Source organism: Siniperca chuatsi, linkage group LG23, assembly GCF_020085105.1.
Source record: "Siniperca chuatsi isolate FFG_IHB_CAS linkage group LG23, ASM2008510v1, whole genome shotgun sequence".
In the NCBI taxonomy this organism is placed as follows: domain Eukaryota; kingdom Metazoa; phylum Chordata; class Actinopteri; order Centrarchiformes; family Sinipercidae; genus Siniperca; species Siniperca chuatsi.
This window is the reverse complement of record NC_058064.1, coordinates 1,043,495-1,055,000: the sequence shown is the minus strand read 5'-3', so window position 1 is coordinate 1,055,000 and position 11,506 is coordinate 1,043,495. Positions and strand designations below refer to the sequence as shown.

At 36.2% G+C, this 11,506-nt stretch overlaps 1 protein-coding gene across 7 annotated transcripts in view; it reads left to right on the top strand.

Moving 5' to 3' along the window:
* The window catches only part of ptpro (protein tyrosine phosphatase receptor type O), a 56,685-nt gene that overhangs the window by 37,453 nt on the left and 7,726 nt on the right, over positions 1 to 11,506 (top strand). For 4 of the 7 annotated variants that reach the window (XR_006376898.1, XR_006376899.1, XM_044186746.1 and 1 more), the window contains exons 15-22: positions 788 to 908; positions 2,566 to 2,634; positions 5,260 to 5,343; positions 9,219 to 9,254; positions 9,849 to 9,930; positions 10,231 to 10,321; positions 10,654 to 10,730; positions 10,874 to 11,008. Coding sequence is in view for 5 of the 7 variants with exons in the window: in XM_044186746.1 (XP_044042681.1) it covers positions 788 to 908; positions 2,566 to 2,634; positions 5,260 to 5,343; positions 9,219 to 9,254; positions 9,849 to 9,930; positions 10,231 to 10,321; positions 10,654 to 10,730; positions 10,874 to 11,008 (695 nt within the window). In the remaining 2 variants the exon portion in view is untranslated. The remainder of the gene's footprint in view (positions 1 to 787; positions 909 to 2,565; positions 2,635 to 5,259; positions 5,344 to 9,218; positions 9,255 to 9,848; positions 9,931 to 10,230; positions 10,322 to 10,653; positions 10,731 to 10,873; positions 11,009 to 11,506) is intronic. The other 3 variants (XM_044186748.1, XM_044186750.1, XM_044186749.1) reach the window with 2 other exon arrangements.

The window sequence follows — 11,506 nt, the reverse complement described above, 5'->3', positions numbered from 1 at the left end:
TAACAAAGCAAACACCTTCGTCTACATCAAGGTGTTATTATCGGACCCCAGAAATCCCTTAATTTGAAAAGGTGAAAATTAAAGCACACATAATTCCCCCTTAATTTACACATTAATGTAAAATATTTGACAAATAAGCCATTCATTATTTAAGATGTTATTATTTTGTGTATGTTAGAGCTCTGAAATATTTTCAGAGATTCTTATTCAGTCTTCAGGTATTTACAAGATAGATTTATTGATCATTTTACAACACAGGGTTGTATAATGAGATTTTATGCGGTCCTTTAGTTTCCTGTTGATAATAAACAGTTTCATCCAGATTGTGGACAAATGAATGGATGCATTAATGGGCTGTAATACGTTAAGGGATTTCTAATGGATCTTCTGCATGGATTAAGGGGTTTCTAAGGGCCAAACAATCCTTAGAATTTACAAAATAACATTACAGTTGCCCTTTTATTTGTACCTGTACCTTTTGTAAGGGAAAAATTCAGGGATTCACCCAAACTCTGGCGTTATTAATGGATAAAATAATGGAATATAATATACTAAGGGGTTTAAATGGATGATATGCACAGTTTAAGAGTTTGTTTAAGGGGTAAAAACACTTTGAAATGTACCAAATGGCATGAAAGCAATTCCTTAATTTTCACCTAAATTGAAAAATGGATGGGATTGAAGTTTTTTGGTCAGTTTAAAGCAGGTGTCATCCCTTTTTTAAAAAGCCCTTAAACCAAGCAGATGAGCTATTAAAATTCATGTAACAATGTGTGTGTTGCTGCAGCTAAAGAGATGAACCCGAGCGTGGCAGCGATCTCGGCTCTGGCCGTCCTCAGCATCCTGCTCATCAGCCTGCTGGTTCTGTTTCTGCTCGTCCTCCGCAAGAAGCACCTGCAGATGACCAGGTACAAAGCCCTCAAAACACCGTCACCAGAATCTTTCAAATAAAGATCAAAATCATATAGCCAGCAGATAAAATACAATGATAAAAGTCGGTAACAGAGTTTTTTTAACAATCAAGCTCCAAAGAACGTTTCACATATTTCTCCGTGGGGATGAAAGACACAAGAATGTGAATTTCACACTTGTATCGTCGGCAGTTTTGTCGTTTAAACAGGACAATATTCAGCTGAAATGTGGACCACTTTAAACTCAGCTCATAAGTTATGTGCCAACCTCAGCTTTGAGGTTAGCAGAAGTGGGTTTGTTTTGCAGCTAACACTCTCTGAACTCAGCTGGTTTCCACGAGCCGTCTGATTTAATTTTATTCTTAGAAGCAGTGAAGCAGAAGCAGTATTTAGAAACATAAACAACTTCCTTTTGTCATGGGTTAACCAGCATGGAAAATATATATTAGATTTATTATATTATAAAGATATGTTATTTATCTGAATATAGATAAGATTTACACCCAGCAGAGCATTATATCAACATGTTAGTTCGACAGTCTCAGGCTCTGAATTTATGTCTAAACAACTGGAGACTATTTCAAGAGGCTGTTAGCAGATTATAGTATACAGTGAGGAAGTGACTGATGGTGACTTTATTTTTGTATTTTTGCTGTATGGAAGCCCATTTCTGCTGAGAAAAGAAAACAGATGAAAAGTTAAGAATGATAAAAATGGAATTACTCAATGTTAGACACAATTGTGAGATAATGTTTTTTTGTTGTTTTTTTTGGCATTTTGTCTTTATGAGACGGTGACAGTGACAGGAAAGGGAAAGAGTGGAGGTATGGCATCAAACAAAGGTGTCCGCCGGAATCAAACTGGGGACGTTGCCGTTACATGGCATGCATCTCAACCACTTTTTTACTTTTTTAAATCAAAATAAGGAGAAAGTAAATCAAAATGTTCCAAATCCAAATGATGGAAAAAGTAAGTCAAACACATTTTGGCTTTTAAGTCAAAATGATGATGTAGTAGGTAAAAAAGTAAAAGTTATGGGATGATAAGTCCTGATTATGAATGATAAAATTGTGACATTCTAAGTCATAATTAGGAGGTACAAAATTTGACTTGTTGAATCATAATTTACTTTTGAAAATCTATGTATTCATCTTTTATCTCTTAATATTTCTTACCATTAGTGTTTTTATTTTTGTCATTCCTAACTTTTCATCTATTTCTTTTCTTTTTCTGGCAGGAATGAGCTTCCATACATGTATCTAAATCTGAACAATATAACATTTTTAGTTACCATGTGGTGTATGGTTTATGGGCACTCAGTTCAGTTCAGTGGGGTTTTATTGGCATGCGAAACAGACGTTTACATTGAAAACCAAGTGTGAAATAAAAACATGTACATAGACAGAAGAATTGTGCTGTTAAAGATATATGTCTATGTCCAGATAATCATCCGCTTCTCAAAAAAAATGTTTGTTATTTTCAACACAAGTCAATAAACTCTTATCACATTTTATCATACAGTTTTCAGGCTTCTATTATCACCCTCTTACATTACAGCTCACTTCCTCTTTTTACTGAATGCTCATCAAATATTTCTGACTTCCTCAAACTGTTCTCACGACGCCTGATGTATTTATCATGTTTTCTATTTCAGAGAATGCGGCGCAGAGACTTTCGTCAATTTCGCTTCATTTGAAAGAGACGGAAAGCTTCCTTATAACTGGTAGGATCCTTCTCCTTTTGTTTTTTCATCTTCAAATCGCAATACAATGTTTAAACGACATCTTTAAGTCAAATTTGAACCTGAAAAGCTGAAATGACAGAAGCACTTCACAGTCCTGAGAACTGAGTGGATGTTTTTTAGCAGTTTTGGAGTTTCCCTGTCTCCTCAGTAATCACACATCCTCAGTTTGGATGTCAAAGCCTGCCAAACACCCTCAAAAGACCCAATCAGAGGCAGATTAGTGGCCTGGCCGGGGATTGAGGAGGCAGATTAGGGATTTGAACATGTAGCTACAGATTTTAGCTCGTCTGTAGTGCTTTAAACAGCACGAGGCGAAGACCACGATGATGAGCTCAGCCCCCCTGCCCGCCTTGTTTGGACCAGCTGAAATGAGGTGTTTGTGGATGATGAAAGCTCAGGATTTTGCTTAATCTCAGATTAAAGGGACAAAATGTTGCTTTTGGAGTAAAGTTGTGTTAAATTCTACAGAACAAGAAATGACAATTCAGAGTCAATTATTATTCTTTAAAATTAGATTCTTTTTAAAGGCGGAGGCAAAAATGTCTCTCCCATATCGTGGCTGATGGATCAGATTCAGTCCTACACGTGTTATTTATGACAAACACTCAGATTTGGAGATTTGTGATTAATATAACAGCTGAAAGACGGTCAGTTAAGGCAGAACCTTTGCTTCCATCTGTAGTTGTATTTGACCTTCCATCACTAAATGCACATGTCCATCAGAGTGTGTTGTTCTTCTTAATGTGACGGTGGAGTTGTGTTTATGCTTTGACTGTGCATGTCAGCAGACCTCACTGTTCGATGTGTTACAGCAGTGTGGGTGTGAAGAGAAAAGATGATGTCACCACTGATGCAGATAAATGTGTAAAAAGATCTTTATAAAACAAGGTTCTTTGCACACCGAGTGCATTATTTTTGTCTGAAAATGTCAGGTAAAATAAATATGACCCTGATGTTTAGTACTTATATTTATGCACCAACTCCGAAACTCTTGATGAGAAAATCACTCAAAGAAAAAAAACAACGGAAACGATACTGTATATTATTATGATATAGTTGTGTACAATATCAAGCTCATGGAATGTGGAAAGAAATTGTATCTTCCTGTCAACGCTAGTGGTACTAGTTACGTTGTCCTCAAATATTGATTTGAAGAAAATAAGTGTTAGATGTTGTGTAATTTTCTCTATTTTAAACAGGATAAGACTAATATGATTGTATTCAGCCAAAATATTTTTACTATTTTCAACCAAGACCAAAACCAACAGTGCGTTGACCAATGTGGTGTACCTCAAGGCTCGATTCTGGGTCCTATTCCTTTCTCCATTTACATGCCTCCACTTAAGTTGTAGACCTGTTATAACTTCTCATTTGTATGCAGATGATACACAATTGGGCAAATACAAAAAGTATAACATACCATATGACTTTAAGACGCACTCCCTGACTTTCTTCTTATTCCTCAAATTTCATAATTTCGTGTAACTTGATTTGTTTATCCCAAAATGTGTAATAGTCATGCAAAATGTCCTAGAGCTGCGACTTACTTTTTTTAATTACTTTTTTTTTTTTTTAGCTAATCATAGACACATTACGCATTGGCTCTGCATATCAAGATATTTTATTAAGGCAAAGTTATAATTAAAAAATATTAACATCATGTGTGATTGGTCATATTGACAGACTAAAAAATGTGTGAGAAATGGTTTTAAGACAATTTTATTTTCTTATGTTAATGAAAGGATCTTTCTCCGTCCACAGAGCTTAGTATCATTTAAAATTTTTTCACTAAAGAAGCCATAGTTGTCAAATGTTAAATGTTGTCTAAAGACAAGCAACTGTACAAGAACTTTGTCTAAATAAAATACAATCTACAACTGGAAAAATTAGGATTTAAATCAGGAATTATCAGATCAAGTCAACAAGATAATGAATCCGATCAGCGATTTGATTTCAACGTTCAGTACCAGCACAGTTTTTGATTCTGGATACTACAAACACATTTCAGTCTGTACCAGAAAAGGCTAGACGTTCGATAAGACCGTCGTTTTATCGTTTCCACTCTGGAGCTTCGTATTCTGGAACAGAAAACAGAACCTCAGTGTGGATGAAAAACTAAAACAGACCCAAAGATGAGCTCGTAAATGTATCTGCATCAGTGGGATCATGACCCAAGATGTTAAAGAGAATATCAGGTTCATTAAAGTGGTCGTCACATGGTTTGACGTCACCACCGACTGACAAAATGTGGACTGTTAATACATGATGAGGGTCCTGGCTGAGTGTTGCATTGTGGGACGGGCCAGGAGGACGCAGTGATGTCACAGACTCAGGCTGGAGGTTGTAAAATGAGACAGAGCGGCCATTGACGTCCGGCAGCAAACAGACTCCTGTTGTCCTCCAGAGAGACAACGGGACACTTTCTGAAGGGCTGCATGATGCATTAACTCTGTGTTCAGCACTAATGTGAAGCTCTTGACGCTCTGTGCCTCTTTACTAATGGAGCACCATGTTCTGTCCCCAACCTATCGCCCCCTGGTGTCTGTTTACTTTATTTTTTCTTGTTTGTGTTTTTATTTTATTTTTTACTTGAACCCCCTTCAGGCGAAGAAGCCTCTTTGCCTTCCTTACCCTACTGCCATCCTGCCTTTGGACTGACTATCTTTTGGCTTTTTATATTAATCCTTGGTAAGTAAGTACTTGCTGGCTAAAAACACTTTGGGGGTATGTCTTAGCAGAGCCACAGCCCACAGTATTGATCAGAGACATTGTTTTACTCTCCATAACCTAAGTGACCTCAGTGCGGAGCCACCAGATCATCTCTGGATCCAGAACTAAACGATAAGTCTGGTGATATTCTATATTTTTCCTACTGTCAACAAATCCCATGAAAAGACCAAAACCAACAATGTATTTACAGATGTGGTGTACCCCAAGGCTCAGTTCTGGGTCCTGTTCTTTTCTCTATTTACATGCTTCCCCTTAATTAGTAGAGAAAATATAGAATGCCATATGTATGCAGATGATATGCAGTTGTATCTCCCTGTCAATGTTAGTAATACTATTTGTTTCATTGCCCTCAAATACTGATTTGAGGAAAATATGTGTTAGATGTTGTGTAATTTTTTGTGTAAATATCTTCAAAAGGATAAGACTGAGATGATTGTATTTGGGCCAAATATTTTTACAATTTTAAACAAATCCCATGAAAATACCAAAACCAACACTGTGTTTACCTACCCAGTATACCTCATCCTCCATGTACTGAAGTCCTCTTTTTTTTTTCTTTTTCTCTCCTTACATTCTTCCCGTTGGTCACATAATACGTAGACATACAATATCTTCTTGTTTTTATACAGATGATATGCAATTATATCTTCCTGTCAACCCTAGTGATACTAGTAGTCTGGTTGCTTCCAAGTGGAAATTAAATGTAAGATATTTTGTTATTTTCTCTAGCGTAACAAGGATCGGACTGATATCATTTTATTTGACCAAATATTTTTACTATTTTCAACAAATCACATGAAAATACCAAAACCAACAAGGCGTTTACTGACACAGTGTATTTCAAGTCGCAGTTCTGGGCCCTATTTATGTCTGCCTCCACTTACATGTTCCCAACAGGACAGTCCCAGATGATTCCCATATAAAGGTTTACAGAAGCAGCCTTTGGTTTTGGAAGGTAGAGGGCTTCAAGGATGAGGACTAAGTTGTTGGTTTGGCAACTGCTAGAAGGTGCTGTCACTTGAACATAAACAGATGTTGTTTTGGAGTATTTGCTGAAATGACTGATGCGGTTGTTTTTCTTGGGATGATAGTTTTGACATGGTTGACCATAATATCTTGCTGAATTAGCTACAGAGTTTAGATGTGGCCGATAATGCCCTTGTTGTTATTGTCCAGCTTTCTTTATGGTCAGTTTGTCACCTATCATGGAGTTAACTCAGCTCCTCTAAACATTACATTTTGTGTTCCACAAGGTTAAATTTTAGACCTGTTGTTCTTAATTAAAATAAGTGATCAGTCTAATGTTTGTAAACTGATCTAATATTTAGTTTGCAGATGACATTAGAATTTTTAGAATGTAACTTTGATTTGATTTTACTAATTGTTAAGGAAACTTGTTTAATTTTATTTGGGCCTAAATCAAAAAACACACTTATTAATGTTTATATAGATATTGTGCTTTTTCAAGTTGGACTAAAAACCAAATACAGTAAAAAAATATAGCGATAATTGGCAAAATAAGATACATGCTAAATTTTAGCACTAAATTATGTTTGTATTACTTAATAATTTAGCCTTTAAGAAGCAAACATATTTATATTAACTTATAGCTTTGATGGGTACACTTAACAAAACTGCAAAAGATATGTCAGACACAGAAGAGATTTCTTATAATTTTATTTTGAGTAGGTTAAAGTCCATTTGTCACCTACCAAAGAATTTACTAAGCTTCTCTTAATATTAAATCAGATGTTCCACATGGATCTATTTTAGGGCCCTTGTTGTTCTTAATTTACATCAGTTATCTTCCTTATGTAAAATTTTCTTTTCTTGTGAAATTAATTCCTTCGTATGTGACATTACTCCAAATTACTTAATAAACTCGATGTTCAGAAAACTCACTCATTTTATTTGGGCCTAAATGAAAAACCAAATGTATTTATGTTTATATAGATACTGTACTTTTAATGAAGCCACTTCAATACAATTCTTTTGAGTTATATCACCTACCAAGAAATTAACTCTGCTTCTCTTAACATGAAATCTGGTGTTCCACAGGGATCCGTTTTAGGGCCCTTGTTGTTCTTAATTTACATCAGTTAATTTCCTTACGTAAAGTTTTCTGTAGTGAGTGTTTGGGGCAGCAGGACGGTGTGTGTGGGACTGAGTCAGAATAAACTACAGTGTGTGTGTTCATGGTGATGAAGGAACATGTCACCCAGTGCAACAGAGCGGCTCGCTGATGTGTTTTAATAGTTTCTGTACAACAATGGAGAAGAAGATCCATCAGGCTGTGATTCACACACAACACCTGTTAGCAGATACATTGATTGGTGGGTTGAGTCTGCACATGGGATTTGATGACAATTAGAAAATATGGAATATCACCAGACTTATCCTTTAACACTTGAAAGCTGCATTTTGAAAAAAAAAAAAAAAAAGCTTTAAAGTCCAGTTTGATTTACGGGAAAACAGGAAGTCAGCAGATGATTTTTCTGACATGTTGAACTTTGTCTTGCAATGCTGTGTCTGTGGTTGAACTCTCAAAGTCACACTGAGTATGTTTCGTACTAACATTTTGGATGTAGCATGATGCTAACTACGGCTTTGCTCCATGTTTGGTGTCTGCATGCCGTCTGTCTTTCTCTTTTTGTGGATTTAAGAAGTAGACTTTCAGTACATAGTACTGCTTGCAGCTTCGTTGTCTCTGTATATTCTGTTAGACATTGTTAGAGTGCATGTTGCTGGTTAAAGATACACTTGCTGACTGTGTTACAGAACCTCCCAAATCTAGAAATATGCCATCAGCTCTGAGTTGAGAGGACATTTTGGGGAGATGTAACGCACTCCGAGAGTGAATTGATATGACTCTAGAATGCAAATACAGAAGCATGAAGTGTAAAAGATAAATTACTGTAAATGTAAAAAGGCTGCATGCTTTATATGGAGGTGTCTGCATAAAATGGGAAACAGTTTGAGATTAATAATCATGAGCATGAAATTGTTACTCTGGTGTGAGAGGATTAGTTACTCTAAAGATCTGTTTACTAAGGTTCGACCGATGGACGAACTTCACTTTCCATTTGTGTTCGCATGATGTTTGATAAAACTACAATTTTCAATTTTATGTTTGAAAATGCATTACTCCCAAAAGTAAAATTAAAACTGCAAATAATTTACATAATGATAATGACAAAGCTGAATGTGACTTTTTATTTTCATTTTCCAATTGGCAGACAATTTAAACTTGAAAATGAAACTGAATTAGTATCTAAGATTTTAGTCCTGATTTTAATTCAAATGAAAACGTTAATAATGGAAGGACGCTGCCAGGCCTCTTTTGTGAAAATTTCGACCGTAATGAAATTGATCATAAAAAAGGCCTTTACGAGCTAAAATTGGGACTTAAATCAAATTCACATTAAAAAAATCCTGTTTGAATTTTGGCATAAGTAATGCACACACAAATGGAAACTGACATTTTAATTTGATTAGGTGATTTCATTTTAGTATTGGCAGCCATAAACTTCCATTTATTTTATTAAATCGGGTCTAAAAACCTGAAATAAGATTTTATTTTATTTTTTTAAATATTTTGGGATTTCTGAGTTGAACAGTCATATTTAAATATTAACTTTTATGAAGAATTTCAAATAAATCCCCATCAATAACTGCTTTAACAACCCACATCGGTCAAACCCTAATGTCTGCAGATCTGGAGGGTGTGAACAGTTAAGTAGTATTAGTATAATGCAGTATAATGTAATATAGTTTTACTGTAGGATGGTTGTCAGTTATCATCATGAGGAACTTTACATGTTTGTATTTTATAGGAGCAAGACAGCTTTAAAGAAACGGAAGCTAACAAGGTAACAAGACTAAACGTGTGACTCGCCGTCTGTGGGCTTTATCAGTCTGTTTTTATTTATTTATTTATTTATGTGTGTGTGTGTGTGCTGCTATCGCACTAATAACAGCCTTCAGCCAGAAACAGAGAACATCCAAACTGTTTAATCCAGCAGATTAAAGTGAAACTGACCCAACAGAAACTCAACCTCAGACAGAGAGAGGGATATATAGATGGATTTGACAAGAATAAATGTAAATACAAGGCTAGTAGTAGTATAAAAACACAATAAAACTAAAATCCTCATTGGAAACTTAAAGGCTAAAATGGATAACACCTTTATATTACGTCTCTTGAAATCCTTCAGGGAGCTACCAGCCAGGAGCAAAAGACCATTCACATTTCTAACATTTTTCTTTTTATTAAATCAACAGCAGAGAGTGTTATCGTGTATATATATGTGAATTTAAAGGAAATCTGACTGTTAGATTTGATGTTTTCACAAAACATCACCCTGTTAATGGTAAAAACATGATTTGTAAAGTAGTGACTGTTGAATTGTAGCTCTTGTCACGTTTATATCTGTATCTTCTGACACATTGCTGTCTTGTTGCAGTCCCGTGCAGCTGGACGACTTTGACGCCTACTTCAAAGACATGAGCAAAGACTCGGCCTACAAGTTCTCGCTGCAGTTTGAGGTAAAAGGAGCCATTTTCCGCCAACTGGCCACCTTCAGCGCTGCAGAGATAAAATAACCATGTTTGTGACACTGTTTGTCCCTGGTGGAGGGGAAACCTGGACGTAACATGTGTGACTTCCCCAGAATGACCACAGCAGTTTATTATAAATCTCACAGATAAGCATCACTAATATTAAACCGTAAACTTCCCAAACATTTAGAACAAATGACGCGTCTCTAACCTGAACCGCTGAGCAACAAGAAAGGCTTCCCGCAGTTTATTAGCTTCAGTTTCTCTGAGTTCTGTCGATGTTTTCAGGAGCTGAAGAGCGTCGGTCTGGATCTTTCCCACGATGCAGCAGACCTGCCCGTCAACAGGCCGAAGAACAGATACACCAACATCCTCCCCTGTGAGTCACCGACAGCAAAGCATCATGGGTGACAGAGGACGAACTCAAAGCATCTCAAACTAAACACCTACGTTTATGTTTACATTTAATTCGAGTTTTTCTTCTTGAGTAGTTCAGGATGTGTCGATCGAATCAGTCGGATTTAATTATGAAAGTTAGAAAATAGTAACGAAGCTTTCTGAGACATTTTGAGCAGAAATAAAGATCATGTTGTCGACGTACGAATATTCACATCAGACTTTTAAAACAAAACCGCAGAACATGAAGCTGGTTCTGGTTTTGATGGTGACTGACTTCAGAGAACTTGAACTCTTTTTAAATCTTCCCTCCAGACGACTTCAGTCGGGTGAAGCTGATCTCGATGCACAACGACGAAGGTTCAGACTACATCAACGCCAACTACATCCCTGTGAGTTACAGGATCCTTTCAATAAGAAAAGAAACTGTTACAGTGGATTAACTCAACCTGTGTTGTTGTTTCTAGATCTTACTGTGTTTTATTGACAGATGTTATTTTCATGCTGTGTGTAAAAGTGTGTGTTTGATCTTCAGGGATACAAACACGCTCAAGAGTACATCGCCACTCAGGGTCCGCTGCCTGAAACTCGGAATGATTTCTGGAAGATGGTTCTGCAGCAGAAATCTCCGATCGTCGTCATGCTGACTCAGTGCAACGAGCGACGGAGGGTGAGTTTCATTTCTGCTTCCTGTAGTGGAATGCAACTAAATACATTTATCCGAGTATTGCATTCAAGAGCTACTTCTCCTCCGCCACGTCTCAGAGGGGAATATTGCTCTTTTTACTTCACTACATTTATCTGACGGCTTCAGTTACACATGAAGAGTTTAATTTATAACAAAACATATTTTATAAACTCCACAGCTGTTTATACAAGTTCAGCTGAAACGATTAATCAATTAGTCGGCAGCTGTTTTGATGTTTGAAGTCATTTTTCAATAAACCTCAAACATAAGGAGATAATCAAAAGGACATTTAACCAAAATCCAAAGATAAATAAAAGCCTAAAAATAAAATAAAGAAGTACTCAGATATTTTACTTCAGTAAAAGTATTAAAAATATAGCCGATTGATTGATGCATTAATGTGTTCATCATTTTAATGACTTTATATCTTGCTGGGTAGTTTAATCTGTAATAATACATCAGAATTTATTCGTTGATTTA